Source organism: Festucalex cinctus, chromosome 17, assembly GCF_051991245.1.
Source record: "Festucalex cinctus isolate MCC-2025b chromosome 17, RoL_Fcin_1.0, whole genome shotgun sequence".
Classification (NCBI taxonomy): domain Eukaryota; kingdom Metazoa; phylum Chordata; class Actinopteri; order Syngnathiformes; family Syngnathidae; genus Festucalex; species Festucalex cinctus.
The window spans coordinates 15,801,769-15,828,581 of NC_135427.1; the positions used below are offsets into that span (position 1 = coordinate 15,801,769).

General features: G+C 40.5%; 1 protein-coding gene across 4 annotated transcripts in view; it reads right to left on the bottom strand.

Moving 5' to 3' along the window:
• Positions 1-26,813, bottom strand: part of vti1a (vesicle transport through interaction with t-SNAREs 1A) — a 138,827-nt gene that overhangs the window by 21,670 nt on the left and 90,344 nt on the right. For 2 of the 4 annotated variants that reach the window (XM_077503281.1, XM_077503282.1), the window contains 2 exons: positions 21,791-21,861; positions 16,891-16,963 (listed from right to left, as the gene is read on the bottom strand). In XM_077503281.1, coding sequence (XP_077359407.1) covers positions 16,898-16,963; positions 21,791-21,861 — 137 coding nt within the window. In that variant the 3' untranslated portion in view covers positions 16,891-16,897. The remainder of the gene's footprint in view (positions 1-16,890; positions 16,964-21,790; positions 21,862-26,813) is intronic. The other 2 variants (XM_077503279.1, XM_077503280.1) reach the window with 1 other exon arrangement.

Below are 26,813 nucleotides of genomic sequence, written 5' to 3' on the forward strand. Positions count from 1 at the left end.
GAGCTGCCAATGTGGAGGAAACATTTTTGGCTGGCGAGTATGTTCGAACATGCTTGCAAATATGTTCAAACGTATTGAAATATATTCGAACATACTCGCAAAATATGTTCGAACATACTTGCAAATATGTTCGAACGTATTGAAATAGGTTCGAACATACTCACAAATATGGTTGAACGTGTTGAAATATGTTCGAACATACTCGCAAATACGTTCGAACATACTCGCAAATACGTTCGAACATACTCGCAAATATGTTTGAACATACTCGCAAATATGTTTGAACATATTTCAATACGTTCAAACATATTTGTGAGCATGTTCGAACATATTTGCGAGTATGTTTGAACATACTCGCCAGCCAAAAATGTTTACTCCACATTGGCAGCTCTACGCTTCCGCAGTAAAACAGCAAAAAAATAACTAAATAACTAAATAAAAGAGACATTGACGTGTATGGTTATTTTGAAGGTATTTTGCAAAATTGGTCATTAAATTTGAAACAAACAATCACTTTTTAAATAGAAATAAAGATTTGTAAAAACAGGCAAACAAAAATAAGTGACTGACTTGCATAGACAGGTATGGTTATTTTGGGGTTGCTTGACAAATTGTAGTTATGTCAATATTGAAGACCTATTTCAGTAAAACAGATTTTTAAAACGGGAAAAAAAATATTGCACTGGTTGATTTGCATAGATGTGTATGGTTGTTGTAATGAGTGAAAGACAATTTTTCACTGAACTTGTATACATAAATATTGTTTTGGTGTTATTTTTTCCAAAATTGCAAAAACAGTAATTGCATAGGTTGGTATCACAGCCCACTCAGGTTCACTAAAATAACAGAAAAAAGTGAAGAGTTTCAAACATGACCAAATTTCATACTAAAAATCAACCAAAAGGCAAATGCGCTTAACAATTGGCCTGTGTCATCTTGAAGAGCAACCCTTGTACGATTGTAAAGCTCGTCAAAGAACAATGTTGCACAGACACTAAAGTACAATATCGCGCAGGAACAGCCCCAAGCTCCCCTCCGTCCCCCCCCCCATCGAGTCAATAGACAGCGACGCGTCCCCATTAAACCGTCCGCATTCCGCGCACAATTGCCATGCAAACAATCCGGCTGTTGACGGCGTGACAGGGCCTGTTGTAGGCGTCTTTCTCCGCCGTGCCGATAGCTCTGATGGTCCCGAGGTTGATCCGTTGTTCTCCTTTACAATGCCGCGCTTCACGCCGCTAATAATGGAGTGGAACGGCGAGCGCGAGTGGAATGCCGGCCCCTGTACGCACAGCTGATTGACTGGCTCGGGAAGGGGGAAGTATGTCGGGAATGATGCAAGTTAAGGGAAAGATGCCAAATGAAGAAAAATAGGATTGGATGGTACGCGGACATTTTTGAAGCTGTTGTTTTATAGCGCTTGTTCTCTTGGCCGAGTCTATCCCAGCTGACGACGGAAGACAGGCAGAGTATAACCTGGACTGGTCACTCATCATCGCAGGTCAAAACTTCCATTCATTATATAAGTTGTTTGTTGCCTTTAAGGGGACGGTTGACCAAGAGCTGACTTTGGGGAAAAACTGGACCGAATTCTGGAGCAGTCACCAGTAAATTGCAGTGCAAAACTTCCACCCATCCATGTGTTCCTTATCAGGGTATTCTATTCACAGGGGTGGGGAGCTACAGTCTACCCCAGCTGAGAGAATTGACTTTTTGAATATGGTGTATCCGTGGGGAGCTGTGGTACTACTTAGATGACTTTGGGGATGAGGTGGGGGATGGGGAACACCCTGGACTGGTACCCAGTCAATCACAGGACAAAACCCTTTCATCCATTCATGTTTAAACCATCATCATTCAGTACACGGGTGAGCTGGTCTCTATCCCAGTTGACTTTGGGCAAAAAGAGGACTAAATCCTGGAGTAGTCGTAAGTCCATAACAGGGCAAAACTTCCATCCACCCACTTTCAAAAGCTTTATCCTGTTCATGGTCCCGAAAAACACCCGAGACTGGTCACCAGCAAATCAAATGGAACATACAGAGACCGAGAAGTTTTTCCAGGGTTGGTTTTCGCGTATGATATTTTTTGCCCTGTGGATGCGGTGTCCCTCACTATTATACGCTTTGCTAACATGGTGCCCCACTTCAATTCTGTACCTCGGCTTTCCTACCAAACGGTGTAATTAAAGATTGCTCAAGTGAAACCAGTGTTTAGAAAACCGTTTGCGTCAAGTCCATCCCCGACATTCTCGTCCAAAGGAAAAAATCTTCAGGATGGTTGGATTGATGGTTTGGACATTTTGAAACAGATTCTTGAGACGATTGTGACAATTTAACAGTGAAACAATCCAGACAACAAAACATGGGAAAACAGTTGTTGCCGGATCCTGACGACTGCGTGCAATACCCGCTGATGCAGTCGGGTCAGATGAGGAGATGGGAGGGGATGAGAAAGTAACGCAAGGATGCTAGGCCAAGACCTCATACTTCCCTTCAACACAATTACAATGCTGGCACCATGGAAATACCGGGGCCCAGGACGGGGGGCCGGTAAAGCTCACCCAATGGCCCACAGGATGTACCCGTGTGACCCGGACTCGAAAAACAAACAAAACCCAAGAAATGTGTTTTTTTCTGGGCTCTGAATGATAAGAATTTAACATGCTAGATTACCTGGTATTTACTTTGTCACCAGGATGTCAAATTTACTTCTTGACGGTAATAGCTCCATTGGCACCACGTGTAAATAAACCCTTGTACAAGGCAGACCAACGAAGAAAATCTTGACTTTTGGGCATGTTAAAGCCCCGAAAAAAGCTTTGAATTCATTGGACGAATAATAATCACAGCAATTCCTAGAGGGTGCTAAATTTGAGAGTGCTGCACCTAAACAGATGGATAGACTTAAACCTGCTTCAGTCGGTGCTCAGTCTGGGTATTGTTTTTAGGCTTTACGTCATAAAGCACTCGCCAAAAATGCAGAAGTACACGCCCAAAGGTGAACAGCCATAAATGAGGAACTGGTGTAATGACGGTTTTGCCCACTTCTGGACAATAACGCTATTTTGTTATTGCTGTCGCTGTCCTCCTCTTCCCTCTTGATTTGTTTTGCATGATTTCCTCAGAGTAGAATTTCTCCAAGGAGTTTCCAGTCAGGGGAATGGTCGTGCGGAACCCTGACCCAACTTAGCAACGGTAACTCCGGGTGTCGGCTCTTTTTGCTAATACATTCCGAAACTGCAGCACAACTAAACGGGGGCTAATGACCTTTTGGATAGCGGCCGCAGCTTCACACACGCTTGAAGATTCTTCTGTCAAGAGCTGTAACACATTTGTGAATGCGGGCCTTATGTCGCCGTGGACAAAACAGGCGTTGGCTGCCAAAAAGTAAAAATACCCAATTATACAGTACAGTAGCAAATTCTTGCGTGAGACAGCTCGCAGAGTGATGATGTTGACCCTCGAGGTGCAAGCCGAGATCCCTGTCGCCACAGAGACGTGAAGACCGCGGCGGAGTCCCCCGCCCTCTCCCGACCACCACCGGCTGGCAACGAGCCTAGCCTAGCACCGGGGTGCTCGGCCAAAAGCTTGTCTCCTCTGTCAGAGCCCACCAGCCCTCCGATCGCCTTGCGCATGCCAGCCTGTTTGGCTGGCGTGGGCCAAAGGCGAGGGGGGTGGCGAGAGAAGGGCTGCCAGCTGGGCCGCTACTTCATCGCAGAGTAGCACTCTCCCCAAACAAACACAAGCCGTCGGTTACATGCAACCTGTCATTAGCAGTCGTGCATGACTGGTTGACTCCCCGAAAAAGCTCAGCCAAGCCTTGAACATGCACTGCACTTGTCTCAAACAAATGTCTCGGCCAAAGGGGGACATTTTGGCTTGCTTTGCAACTTTATCAGCGGCGGTGTAACTAGTTTGACTCGTACTTTTATGTTTGGAACGTGCAAGATGAATGCCAAACGCTCTTTTGGAGATTAACTGCATACCGCCTAATTACACAACAGTTAGTCAACTTCCACAGGCTATAAATGGAGGCTAGGCATCGGACATTACAGGGTATCGATCGAGGCTCTAACGGCTTTTGCGGCGTAACTCGGTAACTCTGCTTTGGTTTTGGTTTACGCTGTCCCGAGTGGAAAAAAGGCATTCTTGTGAATTCCCGAAACACTAATCAGTCCGCGGCGGGGACAATTTCAGCGGAATGCTGTTACACTGGGACAAAAGGCATCCAGGCATGAGAGTAGCAACCCAAATAACCTGCGTCATTGTGGCGCACAAAGATGAGAGTGTGCTCCGACGGGTCTGGTGGCTTAATTCAATCGTGTGAAGGCGTAAAATGCACATAAGTGGTCATGCCCGCGTCATTATCTGATGCTGGATGGACTCACAGCTGTTGAGCTCAGCTGTGCAGATAAAATAAATAAATAAATAAATAAATAAATAAATAAATAAATGACAATAGTCTATTCTGAGATGGTGGACAAACTTCAATTTGGTCCGAACAAAACATCCTTTTGATATCAATTTGTTAATTATTGTTCCAAACTGTCGCTGACCTTTCCTTCGGAAGCAGACAACAGAGAAAATCAAATACGGCTAGCTGGCTGGTGGCTAGCATGGGAAACTAACCTAGCGCTTTGCCACTTCACTCAGTGCTCCTTATGATAAATAACAGTCACACTAAGCCGAGTCTGAAAAGACCTTTATTCACAAAGATTTGGTCAATGTCTGCCCTGTCAACCAGAATAGAAACAGGGAGAATAAAATAGCTAGCTAGTCTATGGTTAGCATTGGAAGCTAACCTAGCATTCTGCCACTTCATTCAGTGCACCTTTTGATAAAACCACAGTCGCACAAAATCTTCCCAGTTTCGTTCACAGAGTTAGTCGATGCCTGCCCTGTCAATTGGAATAAAAACAGGAAGTACAAATCCAACAAAATAGCTAGCTAGCCTATGTTTAGCATAATAATCTAACCTAGCTTTCAACATCTTCACCCAGTGCTACATCTGGCACAAAAGCATTGATTCAAATGCACGACACCAGTCGCACAAGAGACAAATTGGAAAAGACTTGTGTTCACAAAAACTTTTGTCAATATCAGGAATGGAAGAAGGAAGGAGGAGGCCTCCAAAATAAAATTGAAACATAGCTACTAGATGCAACATGTGCTAAAAGTAGTGTTTACGGTGGCATAAAGTAAACCAAGCGTTGTGAGGAAAAAGCCAAAGTCTAAAGTCAAAACACGCACAGAGTTGATCCATTCAATTTTAAAGGGACAGCAACATGAAAAATCAACTTTTTTTAAGCTTTTAGCCATGTTAAAATGCTAATTCCTCACCAAAAAACAGGACGGAAGTGGTATTGTCCTCCATTCACCCCTCTATGAGAAATTCTAGGTCATTCTGCTCTCCAAGTACCAGCCCCTCCCAACCTGAGAAAACCAGCGAGCAATCACTTTATGACATCATAAAGTGCGGACCCAACCTGCGGACAAAATGCATGTCCACTTTCTCTGAGACAGCAGACTGCAGTCTGCTCGTTGGGGGGTGGGGAAGGTGGGGCTCTGGGGCGCATCAATCACATGTGGAGAGGCGGGGTTCAACTGCACCGGGTGTTTTACTCCCGCGCTACAAATCTAACCAGCAGAACACCTAATATTTCATAAAAAATTACATCGCCATGGTGTCAAAGGTAAGATTTAATAATTATATGCCTATAGTTAACTGCTGGTGTAATCCCTTTGAAGGATATTTCTTCATGGACATTTAGGTCCAACTCTACGTTGTCCAACTTTTGTGGCATACAACTGTAGTAGATGGAAAAACAAAAAAAGACAAGAGGACGTCCAGTTCCATGATCATAGTTTGTGGGTTTGATCTGCCAAAATGCGGCACTGAACATCACAGGGACAACATAGAACTGATAAGACAAGCAAAGCAGACTACCCGTGAATAATGTATTTTGTCCAGTTGTGTTCACTCTTTATTTATTTATTTATTTTTTGGTGAGACGTTTGAGTATTGTCAGAAGAAGAACTCCAACCAGAGAATTGTCACGGCAACTTCTGTGTAGTTGTTAAGCAAATACAAAAACGAGTTTGCTTCTCGACAGCTCACTGACAGATCGAAGCGTGTGCGAGGGGTTTGGGGGTTGTTGACTGGAAGAGGTTGCGGGGTCTGTCCTCGTGCCTTCTAGCCTCTGGCTTTGAAAAACAACAACAACCACAAAAAGACATTTATTTAGCGGATCAAAGAAGTGAAAGTCGGCGAGGTTTTATTTAGAGAACGGACGAGTCGTGTGCTTGACAGTGACCTCGGCGTAAACCCTTTTTTCTTCTTGTTTTGTGTTGTTGAAGAATCTTTCAAACAATCGACAACACGGCAACGCTGTCTTTGTTTCATCGCACCTTCCTCGGGGTCTGCTTGGTTTTAACGCCGACATTGATTGGCAGAAAAATAATCACAGTGAGTGACATGAAAAAGTCTTCCTTAGCAGAGACGCCCGTCTGTCCATCCATTTTCTATTGCGTCCTTGTTAGCGTTGCAGGGGAATTGCGGCCTATCACAGCTGACTTTGGGCAAGATTGTCAGCCAACCATCTCAATTCAACTCAACTTTATTTAGAAAGTACTTTAAAACAAGCATTCACACTCAAATTTACGCCTACGGACAGACCAAATAGCTTCAATTTGAGAAAAAAATAAATAAATTGGCCAAATTTGGAAACAGACGGTTTTCGTTCAATGCCAGCGATATTATGTATCCATTTAAAAACAACTTAATCTGCCACGTTATGCTTCAAGTGAACAGTCTGCAAATGTCATGTTCTTTGGTCAAAATGCTTCAAAATTGGAATAAATGAAACTCATCTTCCCATCTACAATCGTATCTTCACTGTGGACCCGCACCCGACACTGAGGTGATGCTTCGTCAAGCGTCTTTTTTTTTTTTTTTCCCCCCAACCCTCCTTTTAACCCCGGCTGACTGTCAGTGCGACAAGAAGGCGGGAGATCAGTGGCGCCGGCGTCCCTTGAAGTGGCTCCAGGTGTCACTCCAAGGGTACCCGCCCCGTTTGATCCGCCGTCGAGCGCCTGTTGGGCCGCGGCAGCCTCTGATTTTGCCCGTCAGAAGGGTGTGGGGGGGGGGGGGGGGGGGGGGGGGGGGCTGGGTTGTGGGGTACCAGGGAGGCTTTACCTATCCAAAAGTTCTTCGGAGTGACGGCTGGGGATAAGGGACGGAATACGGGAATCGCCGTTTCCTGTTGTGGGTTTTTTGTGGTCCCATTTGGTCATCAGGTGCGTCATCCATTTTAAAGACAAATAAAATGCCTCCTTCAAATTATTTTTACCAATAGTTGGCAGGTTTAAAAAACAAAACAACGGCTCAAAATGTCTTCATTTAAAGACAAATGCAAGGGTCACAAATCCTGAATAATAGAAGATCACCTCAGTGGGTCCCGACCATACCTCATAAAACAAACAACAACAAAAATTCTTTCCCATGTCAACAACAGCTTCCTCTACAGGGCCAAACAAAAATCTCACCTCATCAGCACTCTCTAATGGGCGAGCTGGGAAGACAGGACAGGAGAAAAGATGAAGCGAGAGAGAAGAGGTGGCAGTGGCGCTTGTTTGGCGAATAATGAGGGTGAGGCACGCAACCCTGACATTGTCCCAGCAGCGAAACGCACGACCCGTTCTTCGTATTGTTCAAGCATTGTTTTGCTTATATGCCACCATTCCTCAAATGGTGGCTGTCACTGGGTGCGCTAGCCACATAAAGACAAATAAACACCTCCCCTCAAATTGTACGAAAAAAAGAATGGAAGTACCAAGTGGTTATCAGGTAAATAAAACAGGTTAACAAGAAAATAAAACAAATAAAAAAAAACACCTCCATCAAATTGTGTGTGGGGGGGAAAAAAGATAAACGAAAAATAAATGCCTCCCTCTGATTGTACTAAAATGGAATAGTTCCCAATTGGTAAATAAATAAAAATGAATAAACGCCTCTATCAAGTTGCGGGGGAACAAAAAAAAAAAAAAAAAAGAGGCATTCCAATTAGTTGCCAAGTGTGTTGGTTTAAAAAAATAAATGCCTTCCTCAAATCGAAAAAAAATAAATAAAAAATCACATTTGTAGCCAGGTGTATTATTCAAGAAAAATAAACACCTCCACCAAATTGTAGTGAAAAAAAATCTTTCCCAATTAGTAGCCAGCCAGGTGTATCCTTCATGTAAAGAAAAATAAACGCCTCCCTCAAATTGTTTTGAAAAAAAAATGGAAGTACCAAGTGGTTGTCAGGTAAATAAAACTAATTAAAAACACCTCCATCAGATTGTGGGGATAAAAAGACAGCACATCCCAGTTAGTCGCCTGATCCAATCCAATAACGACAAATAAATGCCTCCCTCTAATTTTACTAAAATGGAATAAGTCCCAATTGGTAAATAAAGACAAAAAAATGCCTCTATCAAGTTGCGAGGAAAAAATGAGGGCATTCCAATTAGTTGCCAAGTGCGTCAGTAAAAAAATAAATGCCTCCCTCAAATTGTAATTTAAAAAAATATATATACATTTCACATTAGTAGCCAGGTGTATTATTCACTTAAAAAAATAAACACCTCACTAAAAATGTAATTTAAAAAATCTTTCCCAATTAGTAGCCAGCCAAGTGTGTCATTCACTTAAAGAAAAATAAACGCCTCACTCAAATTGTAGGGGAAAAAAATCTCAGAACAGCTTTTATCATAAGGAAGAAATAATATTTTCCAATGAGTTGCCAACTGCACCATCCGCTTAAAGACAAATAAATGCCTCCCAAAAATTGTTGGGGGAAAAAACTCAATATGTCCCAATTAGTTACCAGGTCAGAGAAATGCTTCCTCAAATCTTAGAGCTGATAACAGGTGATAAATGTAACTATCTCAGTTCAATACTAAACCACTGGACTGATTCCAACTCAGTTGCTGACCAAAACAGCAGTCAGTGCCTTATAAAATGCTCCTTTTTTGATCATGTCCCTAACAGCGATAAAAGCAGTACTTTGCTTACCCAAGCAAAACATTCCCAATCCACGGCATGTATTCATGTACGCGGATGGCACAGCTGCGCCCATTTTGCCACTTAAAAGTTGCAGAGGTCAGACACAATTCCCGTTTTTAAACTTCACGCCAGAATAAAGACGTTTGAACATGAAACGCTTCCCCGGCGGGGTAGGCAGGATGAGGACTGACCCACAGGGGACGTGACAATATGGCGTCGGCAAGCAAAGGCAAAAACGCGTTTCCATGTACTAACATGGTGGAGATCACACGCAAACCAGATCCAGCGGGAACGTTTTGACTGCCACTCGGGTTATAACGGTGACGAGTTTGCATTAGCTTGTAAAAGTCAAGTTCAACAGACAAAACGGACTGTGGCTTTCAAAATGGGAATGCGCCCTTTTTGAACCTTGGTCATAACCAAAACAGCGTCAATGAAACATAAGCATCAAAGGTCAGAAACTGAGTAATTGGTCATTATAATGAGAAACACTTTTTGAGAGATGACCCCGCCCCTCCCTCCAATTATGTGCGTAAACAATCTCTCCCCAGACACTTCAGTCTAAGTTTTCCCCACAGGTCTGGCCCTAAAACTCGGCGTCAACAATAAATAAATCAACGGCGAGTACAAAAGGCGACGGCGAAAGACGTAAACAACGTTGTGCTCCATCTTTCAGCTTCAATTATTGCCCAAATCAAATCGTTTTGTTCGATCGAGCGCTTCAAACGAGCCCCGGGACGCCGCCGTCAGTGATGTGACCTATATAACCGCACTCCACAAACACAGACCCATCAGCTGGGAAACGATACAAACGTGCGGTCTAACCCCGGGTTTACACCGGTTGCGGTTGCGGTGCGGCTGCGGTGCGGTGCGTCTTGACTGCGTGCTCCGGACGGGTCAATTTTTTGGCCAATCCACACCGGCTCCGCACAGCTGCGGTCCGGCAGCTCCGTCGCCGACCACTTCCCGCCGTGTCTCGCGTGACCGCGCGGTCATGTGACATTAAAAACAACGACAAACACACAGAAAGTCTGTGCTCAACAGAGAAGCAGAAAGAGAGGTGGACTTCTTTTATTTTGTGGCTTTCTACCTCCAATATAAACCTCTCCTCGTCCATGTTCGCTGGTGTCTAAACCGTGAATGAGCACCTCGCACGTTAACTCCAGGCCCGTCTACGCCCACATCACGTTTTGCTAGCATGCTTGCGAAATAGGAGTTGGCGAGTGTTTTATCTTGAAAGGTAACCGGAAATGTATTTTGAAACTGCGTCGGTCTTCCTGTCCCGCTCGATGTGTTTTGTGCTACCTTGCCATTTGCCGGAGGCCTACCGCTGCGGCGTCCGGCAAAAATAGAAAATAGGTCTATCCTTGCGGAAGGGCTGCGGCACGCCGCAGTTGAGACGCAGTCGACACGCAACGCACCCGCAAGCGGTGTAAACTGCACCATTCGAATGAATGGAATCTAATTGCTTGCGTCGCCGGAACGCACCGCAACCGCACCGCACCGCAACCGCAACCGGTGTAAACAACACAGGAAAAATAAAAATAATGGATTTTGGCCTCATTTACTCAGATCCCAAATTGCAGACTCAAGAAAATGCGGGTTTTATTATCAGTGCTATGGCATGACTCCTTCTTGTGACTGCCCTTGGATCCTGCAATGCCGAACATCCATTTTGCAGATGTCTCATCAAAAAGATGAGAGAAAATTTGACATGAAATAATTTTAAATCCGAAATGTTCAACATAATCTGTTGACAAAAAATATATATACAGTATATACAGGGGTGAAATGATTGTATTGAGTTAAACTAGACTAAAACCTTGACAGTTTTGGTTGACTAAAACTAGACAAATATAATTGTTTTTCCTTGGACTAAAATAAAGACTAAAACTCTCGATTTATAGTTGACTAAAAATGGATTAAACAAAAATGGGATGAAGTTGACTAACTGATGAAAACTAACAAGCGTGATTGAAATGGACTAATATTAACACTTAGAGCAGAGTTAAATGGAAAAACTTCGCAAAATGAAGTGCGGATAATTTTTGTGCATTAAGCAGATTCAGAAAATCAGTCTCTAAATCGGAATGAAGGAAGTCTTACAGAAACCAGGCCTTATGCTGCATTCGAGGATGGTTGGAAGTCGGACTTTTCGGAGTTCAAACCAGGAAGTGTGTACGGGAACTCAGAAATTCCACTTGCGAAGTCAGAAAAAAAAAAAAAAAGGACCTCGACTTCACCGACGGACGACAAGTGACGTCACGCTACAACAGCAAAAAACAATTTGCTCGAGTATAAAACAAGATAGCGTTCTTCAGTCATAAATATTTAATATAAACGTGACGGGATGCCGCTATCTCCCGTTCATGAAATTATACGGTGAACTACTGAACCGTATGGAATGCGTATGAAATAAGATAAAAACAATAAATGAAGCGAAATTACGAGAAGGTAAGATTGCTGGAGGTTTTAAGAACCAAAATAAAGGAACAATTTACCACTATCCGCCATTTTGGTTGTTTACTTTCAGGTCGGAACTGGGAAAAAAAAACAACTCGGATATATCCGACTTCCGACCATCCTCGAATGCAGTATTAGTATGTTGAACGTGGTTGGTTGAGCTATCCTGGTATGTTAAATTCTTAAAAAAAAAAAAGAAAAAAAAAAGAGCAATAACGTTATTGGATGCGTCAAAGTCTGTCGTTATCAGGAACCTCGCAGCCGATAGTTCTGCCACCGGAACTGCCGGGACTGGAAACGTGGCTCCCGGCCCAGTTCGGGACCGCTGGGGCTCGGGCAGTTGGAAGAAGTGGGCACGGTAAAAAGGGGGCAGTGAAGGCAGGCAAGACGAGGGGGAGCGGGAGCGGGGGTGGGGGCAGTCGGACCCTGGCTGGCAGCTGATCCCACATGCAGGTGGTCGACTCAGTCGCCAGGCAGATGAAAAAGTCAAGGCCCCGGGTGGACCTCCCTTTGAAATGGGAATGGAGGGGGCCGCCTGGATATCAGACGGAAAACATAAGCAAGCTCCCGGCCGCAGAACAGCTCCATATTCATGCAGCGCAAGACTGCCGGGATGGACATCGCATGCTCGCTCGCTCGCTCGCCTGGATGTGGAACTGCGCGCACAAGTTGGGAACTCGGGACGTCGTGTCAGGTGATCATCCCGGGTGCGAATGACAACGGGACACAAATCAAGACCTGGAATTTGTCATCATTTACCCAAATCGTGAAGCTTTAAGAAAGACGATTTTCCTCAAACTAACATGAACCCAAATAAGTAAAAGGGCTGAAAGTAGATGAGTTGTAGATTTTCAGACGAGTGTTGAGGCTAATTGGCTTCTCTTGAACCCTGACAACTTGCTAAATGGGTGTCTAATTGTTTCTCTGCAGGGGTGACAACCGGACAACCGACGTGACACTTGGACAAGACGTGCAAAGGGAAAATATAACAACAAGGTCACAATTTTTAAATGACCAAAAAAAAACTCACAAAAAAACCCAGCTAACTGTTAAAATATAAGAGAATTCTCACTTTAATCTCAGAATTCTGACTTTCAAGTGAGAATTCTGACTTTAAAGTCAGAATTCTGATTTATTCACTTTAAAGTCAGAATTCGAAGAATAAAGTCAGAATTCCGAGATTAAAGTGAGAATTCTCACTTTAAAGTCAGAACTCTTTGTTCTTTGACTTTGTTCTCAGAATTCTAACTTTATAGTTAAATTCTGACTTGATTAGTGTTACTATTATTCTCACCTTTATGGTAATTATGATAATAAAGTCAGAATTCTGCCTTTAAAGTCAGAATTCTGAGAATAAAGTGAGAATCCTGACAAACTTTTTTTTGTCTCTCTTCACTGGCCCTAATCCTCTTCCGTACATCACACATTATGTTCCTCTTAGCCTAATATGTATTTATGAATTCTAATGAGTTGCTAAAGCTAAATTCAAGATTTTTTCAGACTTTCTAGTTCCACTTACAATCATATTTAAGACGAGTATCAGTATCAATCAAAAGGAAAGGAGTGAACTAGAGTTGTTGAGATTAATCAAATAATCGAGTAATTGTTTGGTGCCATTTTCAATTCCAAACGGTCCAAATCCTCTGATTTCAGCATATCAACAGTAATTGTTCACTGATTTCTGGAGTCCTCCATGAAAGAAGACTGATTATGCTCTGTGTTTAATCAAAATAAGACATTTGCATATATCAGTTTTTACTTTGGAAAACAATGACCGAACTAGTAACATAGTACAGCATCAATCAGTCTTTTTTTTTTTAAATCACTATATGAATATGAAGTACAAAATAAACACCAATTACTGGTTGTTAAACAGTAATCAGGGGGGAAAAAAGGACTTAATCAATTATGAGAATATTGGATAGTAAGAGGACGAGGGATGTAACGATATCCAAACATCATGATACGATATTATTACGATATGAAGGTCACGATACGATAATTATCACGTTACTGGGGGGGGTTGGCGATACTTAAAAAAGGTCACAATATTGTAAAAAAAGAGAGCTCATCCTTAAATTTTCATAAAAAAAATAAAAAAAAAGCACAATATTGTGCTTTTGTACATAACAGAAATGCATATAAACCACGTACAATCGCTAATAATATTGAGGCACTTACTTGGTAATGCAAGCACACATTGATCGCTTCACAAGCAAATTAGGTTCCCCTCATCTGACAATTAGCATAGATTTTAAACATAGAAGGCCAAAACATCCCTAATGAAAATGAAACTGCACTAACAAACTAGCACGAAAGGGTGCTAAAACTGCACAAATGGAAATCAACCTGACTTTTTTTTTTTTTAACAGATGTGTTCCTTTTAAATATTGTGAACATGACGACGACGATATTGTGGCAGTTTTAATGTCACGATATCACGATATTGCCCATATTGTGACATTCCTAAAGAGGACAAGAGTGAACTCCGAGAAAGCCGAGCGCTCTTTTATTCAAATGGCGCCAACACAATCCAAATATTTCTTCTTTGCGATGCGACAGGGAGGTGCGAACCTCGGCGGGAGCGCTCATAAATCCTGATTTGAGCCGGGCTGGCACCAGGCGGGCCGGCTGCTTGCTTGCCGGGGAACGCCACGTCTGATTAAGTCTTCCCATTAGGTGACAGCTCAACTTTAACATCTCATATGATAATATTGAAATAAGTGTGTTATTTACTTAACGGAGGGGACGGGATGATGAATGATTGTTGGAAGAGTTACGGGTGAGTGACCCCCCCCCCCAAGGCCCCGCCCCCTGCTGGCAATCTCCCTCCTCGCGCCTGCCGTAATCAAACGTGACAAAATGGAGACATATGCGAGAAATATCGGTTATAGTCGACCTGCCGTCTTGTAAAGGGCCAAATTGTCTACGGGCACTGAAGCATCGATTTCAATTGGCACTTCCTTCCCCGGCGCCCCCCGCTTTTACATTTAGGCGCTGTCATTTACATATTACTCTTAATCAAAATCCACAGTGGGGCGACAGCGAGGGAGGGGAAGGGGCGGGGGGGCGACAAGAAAGAGGGAGCGGGGGAAAACAAAACCGTGGCGTCGCGGTTCACTGGCCTGGCACGTTATGAAATGGAGATGTGATTGAACACGCGTGCGCGTGTCGCAGCAAGGAGGATTGAATTATTTGTGTTTGAATTGTGTGTTTGATGGCGACGGCAGGCGGCATACGGGCGAAGGCAAAGTTTGACGCCGGTCGGGCATCGGCACGTACGTACCGTCAAGTCGTTCAAAACAAAAACAATCGGCTTTTTCCTTTATGCTTGGGAATCTGCAGATATCGTCAAATCGACATTCAATAGCTGTTTTTTCCCCCATGAAACTTAAAACTAATGTCGTTATTGCATGGGCGTACATATATGCACTCACAACTGGGTAAATTTCATATTGATTAAAAAATTGATACTATTGATCGTAGGGGTGTGGATTGCGTCATATCTGGCGATTTGGTCCTTATCACGATTTAATTTGATACCGATTAATCCCGATACAAATCTGTAAGTCGATTATTGCAATTTTTTTTCCCAACTCAAACTCAAGAAATGCTAATCAGTAAACTTGTACATGTACACTGTAAGATTTGTATGAAAATATATTTATCTGAAATTTGAAACAGGTTGCAATTTTTTTTTGTTTTAACAACATTACAATAAAATATTAAAGCTTAATGCTTTTCTATGCTTAAAGTGTGAACCCTAACCATAAGTAAGACTTTTTATTGAATATTTCCATCAAAAATTTATGTTTAAATATCGATTCGGCCTCATATTGAATGCATACAAGAATTGCGAGCTGTAATATCGCGATATATGGCCGAATTGATTTTTCTCAACACCCCTAATTGATCAGTAGGGATGTAGCAATATCCAAACATCACGTTATGATATTATCATGATACAAAAGTCACGATACGATAATTATCACGATATTGTGGAGAGGTTGGCAATACAAAAAAAGGTCACAATATTGTATAAAAAATAATAATAAAAAAAATATAGAACTCATACTAAAAAAAAAGACAACATTGTGTTATGTACATTACAGCAATGCATATAAACAACCTACAATCTCTAATCATACTTCATATCGAGGCACTTACTTGCTAAAGCACGCACACATATTGTTCCTCCACATATTGACTCGATTCACAAGCATATCACTTTGCCCCTTCATCTGATGATTAACATCAATATTAAACATTGAAGGGCCAAAATATGCCTTGTGAAAATTAAATTGCACTAATAAACTAGACACTAGAGGGTGCTAGAGCTGCACAAATGAAAATCAACCTGACTTTTTCAACAGATGTGCCGCTTTTAATATGACATGATGACGATGATATATAGTGGCTGTTTTAATATCATGATATCGTCGGTATCGTTACCTCCCTATTGATCAGTCCACACGTGGATGATATATATTCATAAATATATTTTTTGAAGTATTGAAAATGGCTTGCTAAAGGTTGAAATTATTGAAACTATTTTGGATGTCGAAGGTTTTCAACGCCAGCATTAGTCTGTATGTATATATTTATATTAGGGCTGTCAGTCGATTAAAGTTTTTAATTGTGATCAAATATATGAGTTCCATAGTTAACTCGCGATTAATCATAAACATGTTCTATCTGTTCTAAATGTACAAGAAAATATATTTTTCAAGTTTTCCCCACACTCTTGTTAATAATAATAATAATAATAATAATAATAATAATAATAATAATAATAATATTGACACAGCCGTTTTAAAGTAAGTAATTCATCAAGTTACAGTGAACAATTACAGGAGTGTGAAACATTCAGACATAGATTTGTGTTGAGGTAATTTTTTTGCCACTAGATGGCATTAGTTGTTTCAGGCAATTAGCCAGTAGTTCTCAATGATCATGTTAACTGTCTGAATTTCCACCATGTCCATTTTTGGAATCAACTTACCATGTTGAAATTTAGACTACGGATGGTTTTCCCGTCTGCCTTCCAAGCGACTTCCCTCAAGTCAAATTTTTTGTTTGACTAAAACATATACAAACGAAAGAGCCAGTGTATCTCTTGGTGGATCAGACTGAAAAACTCCGGAAAAATATCAATGATGTCGTTGTCGTAACTCATTTGAATGAACGATATCCGTGATGTCAATTGGTGCGATATCAAAGCATCAGCAGAACCAACGGCAAGATCTTGGAATTTCTATTGCCATGTTTCCAGAAGAAACTCTGGATGTGTACAGCTATGAAGACTTTTCAACCGTATCATTTGTTAGCCTCCGATGATGCGAACACCGCGCGACCGTCAACGCTGTTGGAGTTTCGTACCTGCCGCTTACCTTCTCAGCATGCCGGTGAGGATGCGAGAGCTCTTGCCCAGGTTGGCGTCCGTTTCTCGCAACTGGAAGGACAAAAAAGAGCAGTGGAGAGGAACATGTTACTTGTAGCGTTCATTTTGTCAACAAAAACTAGACAAAAATAATTTCGGCAACACACAATTTTCAAAACTAGATTAGGCTAAAACCATCATTAATAAACAATACCTGGGACTAAATCAGTCTGCATTTTTGTCGATGAATGAAGACGAGACAAAAATGTACTTCAATTAATAAAAACTGGACGAAAATCGATGGACATTTTAGTTCATGAACAAAAACGAGATGGAAATTACATGATTTTGTAAATCTGCTAATCGTTATAATAGTTATAACGTAACATTAATCCAACGGCTATAACGTTCCAACGATAATAATGCGACTGCTAAGTAATGCTGGCTAACTTAGCATAGCGACATAGTAGCCACTGTAATTTTGTCAAGTTGTTTGTTATCAAAAAGATGAAACATTTTATGAGAAATAGTTTTAGTTTTAATATAATCTGTTGGCAAAAAAATATACAGTGGTAAAATGATTGTCCTGACTAAAACGAGACTAAAACGTTGACAGTTTTTGTTGACTAAACTTAGATAAATAAAAGTACGTTTTTCTTGGACTAAAATAAAAACTAAAATGTTAGATTTGTAGTCGACTAAAAATGGACTAAATAAAAATGGGATGAAATTGGACTAAAACTAAGACTACATTTTAAAATGGCAGACAAAGTTAACACTAGTTGGTTGGCAAGTTTCTTGTTTGTTGTTCACACTTCCAACCGATTGAACCGCACAAGTCTAGTTTAACATGCCACTTTTTTTTATTTATTTATTTTTTTTTTTTATGGCTGTAAATTAAAGACCAGCAAGCAAGCAAGCGGGTCTGGAACATGCCCCCCACCCAAGGTTATTTTAGTTAACTAAATCTAACCAAAAAAAAAAAAAAAACTAAAAGTAAAATTCAAAAAACAATTTAGTTAACAAAATAAAATACAAATTAAAATAATTATAAAAAAATATATATATATATATTTTCTTTTTACAAAACTAACTACAATTAACTAATTACAGAAAAAATGTCTTTCATTTTAGTCTTTCGGAATTAATTTAATGCACGAGCCTTTCGAGATGATTTTAAATGTGATTTGAAGTTGATTTATTTTGATATGAACGGGAATAAGGACGTTTGAAGGTGTGTCACACGGAAGTGACATCATCTAGCAGAAGCCAATCGAAAAGCACCTTCAGATGGCGTCGCTCCCATGTTGTTGTTTTTTTTTTTTAATATTGCGCACTAGTAATACGCTTTTAAAACTAATATTGAAACCAACAAACTAAATTAAAACTAAGCATTTATTAAATAACTAAAACTAACAAAAACTAACAGAACCACCCTGAATACTAATTAAAACAAACTACATGTAAAAAACAAAACTGAAAACAAAATCTGAACTCACTAAAAATTTTAGGGATAGTCCGATTATCGGCTATGTCGATTATTTGGTATGTTGACAAATATCGGCATCGGCCTTTTTACGAATTTGAAGTTCAATAAACGCTAGAATCTCACTGCGGGGTGAATGCTTGCGAACGTAGCGAATTTCAGGTTTTCATCAGGATTTGTGAGATGTCCACAGTTTTTACTTGAATTTTCAAACATATTCAAACCATTTTTTTGCTGTCTCCAAAGATATTTGGAAAGCTTTCTCAAACCCCAAATGAGATGCATTCAAACGCATTTGTTGCTTTAAATTTCCACTCTATAAAAAGTGATGCTGACACTGGAACTCCCTACTTTTTTTCTTTTTTTTTTTTTAATTAAAAAAAATAGAACGTTGACATTTTGGAAAATTTTATTTACAGTACAAAATTTTAGGAAACTATTTACCGACTTAGTTTTTAATTTAACTTCCCACATGCTGATGACCGTGGAAGCTCCCTGCAAATTTTGCTAAATTTTTTTAAACAAAGCTGTCAATTCTTTATATGTTTAAAATTAAAAGATTTATATGTATATATAAATATATATATATATATATATATATATGGCTAGAAATATCGGTTATCGGTCTCCTTGACTACTAATAATCAGTATTGGCATCGGCCTTGAAAAACAAAAAACCAAAACAAAACATCGGTCTATCTCTACAAAATTCCAAAACTATAACAACCCTGCCCTCCACCATATACGGTGTTCATTGTATATGATATTCTTTGAAGGTAAAGGGCCTGGCTTCTTCTACCTCGAGTTGAGACAACTCGTTTGTACCACAAAAGCAAAACAAAAGTCTGCATCTCCCGCTGAGCATACTGTAGCACTCGATGCGGTGTGTGTGTGTGTGTGGAGTGGGGTTGTTTTGTGGGGGGCGGGGTCACGGAGGTTCACAACCCAACAAACATTTCTATTCCGGCAAAGTGGTTGTTAACTACCTCTTAAAGCGCCTCTATTTATCTCCTGCTTCTTTTTTTTTTACTTTGCTTATGCCCCCGCAAACGGACTTTAAAGTGGTTGCGTTTGGTGTTTTTGTGTGAATGCGGTGCGGCGGTGGGGGGGCGTCGAGCTAAAAAAAAAAAAAAAAAAAAAAAAAAAAAAAGAAGACTCTCGGGAAGAAAGTGGAGAGCAAAAAAGAAAGAGAGAGAAAGTAGCCTCGGTAGACAGCGTGGAGCGTTTTTGAAAAGGAGATGTTTGATTTCCTTTGAAAAGGTCTGAGCGAGGCCCACTGCCTTGTTGTGATCCTTAAGCATTCTGCGTTGAGGGGCCGCCAGGGGTGGGGCGGCCCTTCCTGTCTTTTGCTCTCCTCTTGCCGACCTGGCTTGTCTGTCTGTCCGTCCGTCAAGACTGGCTGGCTGACTGTGTTTGGCAGGCTAAGGATTTTGGCAGCTCTCTAACGGGGGAAAAAATTAAGGATAATGCAGCGAAATTAATTGAATCCTTGGGTCAGGCCAATTTGTTTTTTCACTTAAAAAAATAATAAAAGAATTCTTTTTTAGGGCTTGGTATCGATTGCAATCTCCTCAATCGATTCGATTTCGATTCACAAGTGTGCAGGTTCCGATTCGATTCACTTCAGTTCGATCCGATATCAATTCTTCTTAACTCATTCACTCCCAGCCATTTTTACAGAAGCAGTCCCGTTCGCTCCCGGCTGTTTTACTGGATTTTGACTGATTTTGCAAGGCCCACAGAATATTGTGTTCTATTGCTATAAAAGCATGGAACCCATCAAAAGAAAGATTAAAGTCTCTTCTTTCATCAGGAAAAAAAAGTATGTTTCTATGTTTCCGTTTTGCAGCAATTAGCATTAGAAGAGAGCTACGTTTCATCAGTTTTCACAAAATCTATTTAAAATTGTAAGTAATTGGGCTTTTTTCTACATGGCCCTGGTTGATCTCCTTTGCTCTGCTACCACCTGCTGGCCGTTTGTGTGATAACTACCATTTCTGCAACTGTTCTTTGCAGTTGAGAGGCTGCATCAAAGCCTTCTGTATGCTCTAGCATAAAAAAAACAACCACCCAAAAAACGTATAAATACGTCTTTGGGACACTTACAACATTAAAAAAAGGTATTTATACGTTATTGGGAGTAAATGAGTTAAATGTCAAGGACATGATACAAACTCCAAAGAAATCTTTTTTTGCGGAATCAGTATTTGGTCAAATGATTTAGCACACACGCACTCATACGCGTGCGCATGTCACTGTTACTGCTTCCGCACATGCTCACAGGCCTGAGCTCTCGATCCCAACCGATCATGGCGACATAGGAAGCACATAAGTCAGCGCAACCAAAAATGCGAATTATCTCTCTAGTGTCATCTGGTGCATTTTGGCTTTTATGACTCTCAAGTGAAAACATTTTTTTTTCTATGTTTAGTTGATGCCCCAGTGAAGGGATAAATTGGGTAATCATTGGGAAATGCACTAGAACACATTATTAACATCAGCATAGATGAGATGAAAATATTTTCATAATTCTAATTTAATAATTGTAAATATAAACTTTAAATATTCTGAAGTGTTTTAAAGTGCAATAAGTCAGGTCTTTCATAAATTTAAGAAAATAATTTTAAATTCATGTCAACAGTAAATTTCTAAATTAAAATGGCCTTTAAAATTCTATTTTCTTAAGAATTTAATGGAAAAAAATAGATATTTCAATAATGGATTCATGATTTTATGAATCGATATTGGGCTCCGAAAGGAAAATCAATTTGATATCGATTATTCGATTTTTTTTAAACCCAGCCATATTAGATTTACATTGTATGGGAAAAAAGGATCCCCGTGGAAGGCAGACAGACACACTATCCATTTTTGAGGATGCATTGAAATGCTGGAAAAAAAAGAAGTGACTTTTCCAAATGCTGAGCAACTTGACTGGTGCAAGCAGCATCAACTAAACATCAAATAATTTAATAATATGACCATAACTCAAGCCTCTAGCCTGACGAGGCGGGAATTTCGTTGACAGGATTATTTCAATTGCTAAAATTAAGAATAGAGCATATAAAAAAGTATTCACACCCTAAAAAATTTTTAAACATTAAAACATGTTTATAAATAATAATGTAATTTTCATTTTATTGAACAGAAAAAAAAAAAAAATTATATAAAAAAACAAATGCAGAGGCCATGTCGGCCGGGCAGATCTCGTGAGCGGATGATTCTGCCGCATGTGACACGCTGATTTTGCTGATGTTTAAGCAAACCAAACAAACTGATTCAAATGGACAGGAAATATGAATGACGAACAGCAAACACAAAACGCGCAGACGTGCCCCGAGGCGACGCTGCGTCACGACGGTGCGCACACAAGCCGCGTTTGCCCCGCGTTGACTCGGATGGCGACAACTCACCCTCTCTCTGGCCCTCTGGATCTTCTCACGGTCGGTGTGGAGGTTGGAGAGAATCTCTTGGCCCACTTGTTCTGCGGAACAAAAAAAGCGCTTGCGTCAACATGCGACCCCGTTTCACCGTTACGTCTCCAAGGTGAAATTCTCGTCGTCGTCAAGCACCTTTGTGACATGTTGCCACAACTTGCAACTCGGCTACCCGATTATACGGACGGACCCTTTCAGGGTGAATCCTTGAAAACGATAACTAGCATGAATATACAGTACCGCCAGTGCTCAAGCATCATCGATTGCTTGTGAAACCTTGAAACGTAAACAGACATTTATCATGGCTGAATAAAATAAAAACAAAACAAAGATGAGGTAACTTAGTTTAAGCACAGTTTTTGACAATTTGAATGAGAAAATTAAACAAAAGTAAACATAGCTAGCATTGAAGGGGAAGTCATGTCAAAAAAATATTTACAAAAAATATTCTGTGTTAGTCTGGTCTCAACATGATATTCTGGCGAATGTTGTGGTTGTGGAATATGAATTAACTCTTTTACTGCCACACGTTATCAAAACGTTATCATTCACATCATCCTTGAAAACATTCTATTTCATCAGATTTCGTCATGTTTCATTGTAATTTGGCAGCCAATTGAAGAGATACAATGCTGCCATCTGGTGACCATAGTTAGTGTTTTCGATTCTACAACCCATTGACCAGGCAGCGCTGCACTTAGATGTTGCACTGCCCATTGATTAAAAAAACAAAACAAAACAAAACAAAAAAAAAACACAGTTGACGTCATTTAACGTTTATGGCGGCATACATCGTGATTTTATTAATCGTGATTAAACATTTTTGGCAGTCAAAGAGTTAAGAAGCAAAATGCACCCATTTCAATCCATTTCAAGGGGCAGCCATTTTACCACGTCACGGTTTCCCCTGGTGTCTTATAAGCCTGGCGGCGCACCAGGCTTTTCTTGCCCAATTCAATCACAAGTTATTGAGATCTTTATGTTATTTATTTTATTTTAGTTCACCTAAAATCTAATAAAAATCCCATTAGCCTTCACCGTAACCGGATACTTCAGAGGCTCGCCAGAGTCGTTAGGTTCAGAAGGTCATGGGACCAGAGGAAGGGTCAAAGGAAGGAAAGACAAATCAAAATGAAATCCAGCCTGCCACCCACATGGTTACAAAACCAGAATCTTACGCCAACCCCAGAAACCTCTAAATTCCAACAGATTAGGGAGATCTCAAGAGACCAGAGGAAAAACTAAAGAGAGGAAGGAGGGAAGGATAGATGAAGCAGAGGGAGATCCACAGACTCCAGTTATTGAGATCTTTAAAGGGGGGAATTTGTAGTTGCAGATCAACAGACTGACAGACAGAAAGACAGACAGACAGACAGACAGCTAGCTTGACAAATAAATATTTCAAATCGTCTTTAGCTAGATAGGAATTTTTGCAGAATGCTGATGGTGCAGCAAATTCAATATCCATCGCACCTTTCTGTTTTTTTTTTTTTTTTAACTCTCTTTTGTTTCTCGAAATGCTTCTCGTCATTCGCGGGTGCAAAGACATTAACGCGCAATTACAAAAAAACATCGCCGACAAGGCACCTGACAAGCTTGTCAGTGGTCACTGTCAGTCTGCTTGTCCCTTGGGTTGGATACACTTAAAAAAAAAAAAACTCCTTCCATCAACGTAGCTACAGCATTAGCGTTTAAAAAAAAATGATGGAGGCGAGAGGATGAATGGAAAGGGGAGTGAAGAATCCTTGCGCGGATCAAAGACGGGCTTTCAAGCGCACCAAACAAATGCGGGATAAACAACACAGTCGCTGACTGTATTACACTACACAGGTGCCGCACACCAAAGGGCCCACGTGCTGAGCGCCTGTTTGGGAGGGGCGGCAAGAAAAAAAAAAAAAAAATGGGGCTACATCTGGCAGCTAAAACAAGAGAGACGGGGAAAAAAATGGGGAAAGAAGTCGATGGCATTGTCTGGGAGTTGTGGGTGAAAATGAGAAGACGCCGTCAAACGAATGACACGCCATCCCCCCCCACCTTTTAGCTCCCCGACACTGTAAGTGACTCAAATGTGCGGCTTCCTGCCTTCATTAATTTCTAATCCGGGAGCAGACAGATTGAAGGATACCCAGATTAAACAGCGCAGTCAGACAGTCACATGTGACAAATAGGGCAGATTAAAAAGACTGAGCGCAGGTATTAATAACCATAACAGTCCCCCCCCCACCGCGTCCCCCTCGCTATCGGAGGAGAACAAGGGAAAGGAACAGGAAGGCGGGCGCTGGTAGCGGAAATCTTCTGCTAAAGAGACAAATAAGCACATCTATCCCTTTCTGTCAGTCAGCCTTGCGTTTTCTCTCCCAAATAAATGAGTGTGACAAGCACTGCGAGCGAGATGCAAGTTTGGGCTCTTTTTTTTTTTTTTTTTTTTTCACCCCGCAAGTAGATTATTGGCAAAGTTTGGATAGAAAAAAGGAGGCCTCCCCGTCGTGCCCAAGGTGAAAGTACGTTCGTAGGCATCAAGTCAGGATTCTTGCAATCATCCAACAATATTTTTCTCAATTGTCATGAGAATTTTATTTTAAACACATGTATCATATTAAAGGGATACTTGACTCACTGAGTCATTTTCAACAGTTAAAAAATTATATTTTGGCTATAATTACGGTGGTAACTTCATTATTTTTCATGTACAATTAATTAGTACCTTTAAAACGGAATTTTTCTACTTGCTGTCGACTGATGATGACATCACCTGTGCCGAGGAAGTCGGTAATGACCAATCATGGCTCAGTTTACTGACCAAACCTGGAGAACAGGTGAGCCATGATTGGTCTTAACCTGCTTCCTCAGCACAGGTGATGTCATCATCAGTTGACAGCAAGTAGAACAATTAATTTTTAAAGGTACCAATTGTACATGAAAAATAATGACGTTATCAAATTCATTCTGTACAAAATATTAACCTTTCACTGCTGAAAATTGTTCAATGAGTCAAGTATCCCTTTCAAGGTGTTAATTCTTGCTATAGGGTTTGTAGAGTCCTTCACAATTTTTCAGCAGTGCTACTCCTTGGGGCACATATGAACACGCATTTCCTAAACTGATGCTTGACAAAAATAAACAAATTCTTAATTAAAATAGTCGCCAAAGTCTTTTTTTTTCAGGGAAAAAAAAAACAAAAGAACAATTTGCATAATAATGAGGAAATGATTTAGGCTTTTTTTTTGCAAAAAAAAAAAAAATAATGACTAGGGCAATTATTTTCAGAGGGTGACGAAATGCTATTTTCGATATGAACCAAAACATGCCAAAAAAAAATAACAAATTCCACAAAATACGCTAGTATAAGACGTAGTGCAAGAGCAGCTAAGCCATGTCTGCCATCTAGTGGTGAATGGTGCTAATACAACTTCAAACTACAGTTGATGCATATTCCACGTTAATCACACACAATTTTTTTTTTGTCATTTTCTCCCCCTTTTTCGGGATTCCCCCCCATTTACAACCATCTTTTTTTGTGTAAAACATATATAGAATGTTTATCAGCATTTTCAGAATTTTTGAGTTTGTAAAAAACTAAAATAAAAAAAAAAGCCATGCTTCTTGGATTGAGTATGGAGTTTGACATTCTGCCAGCTGTTTTGGAGCATTTTGACTCACTGGAGTTATCATTTCCTGCTTCTGAGATTAAGGTTGAGTTTGTCCTTCAAAAGCAGTTATGGATTTTGAGCTCAAACTATTGTTGCCATATTTTGTATACTTTTGTCAATGTGCCTCTTTTCAGAAGAGCATAACAGTAAACAGTAAAGACGACATCAAGTGTCAAATTCGAAAGGTTATTATGGATGAAAATGGTTGCCCTTGAGAAAAAACAAAACATTGGCTTCCGTATTTGTCACGGAAGGTTTATTAGATTAAAATCTCATACGAACGCTTCAATGCAGTCGTGTCCTGACCTTGTCTGAGAGGGAAAACGAGATAATCACCTTCTCAAAAGGAGATTTATTTATTTAGTTTTTTATTAATAGCACGGTAAAGTCCTTTTCTGACTGACTAACACGGTTTAATAACAGAATGTGAATACAAATCCTTTCAAATGGCTTGTAGCTGTGTAAACAACAACCGTTTATTAACGTACGTCGTTTTCGAGTGTTACTCATTTTCTGGCAGGTATCTACATTTCCATTCATCTTAATTCAACGTTCTGCTTTGCAGACTTCATTAGTTTGCTGGGAAGAACGACGACATTTACTAAATGCGCACTAATTCATCATCAAGAACGGGGAATGGAAAAAATAGCAGCCAAAAAAAAAAAAAAAAAAAAAGAGCCGGCAGAGCAGACATTCTACAGCTGCTGCCCTGGACTTGTTGCTCGTTAGCGAGTCAAATATTCCCTGGCAGTTTAAACAGCTATTAACAATTTAAATCACCCCGGCGCAGAGATCTCGCTCTGACTCACTCGCTAAAGATCGCCGTTACCCCAAGGTCTATTTAACAAGCCCCATTATTACATTACATTATGCGCCGGAGTTTAACAGCTCGCTCCGAGCAAGAACCCGCAGGAAAGAATTAGCGTCCAAAACCAAGGCCTACATTTAAGAGTGTGAAAGGGGAAATCGGATCTGAGATGGAGATTTTCACCCCTATAAAACCATTAGCGGCTCAATTGGCACAGTGCAATCGAATGAGTTGGTATGTGGAGTGGAAATTACAACTACTGCTAATAGTAATACTAATACATTGGTAAATGTCACACAGCTGCTTGACACCAAGAAACTACAAAAATGGTACCAAAGCAAAAATTTTAGACATGGCTATGGACAAAAATACTGACTTTTCCGGCAAATAACGGAGGTTACGTTTCTGCAAATAAAATCCTGCAAATATGTCAAACCAGAAATATACTGCTCAAAAGTTAGAAATATTTGGTTTTACGGTGAAATTTACGGTTGAACCTAAAATACTGTAGGACCTCGTTTGACGATTATTTACAAAGCAG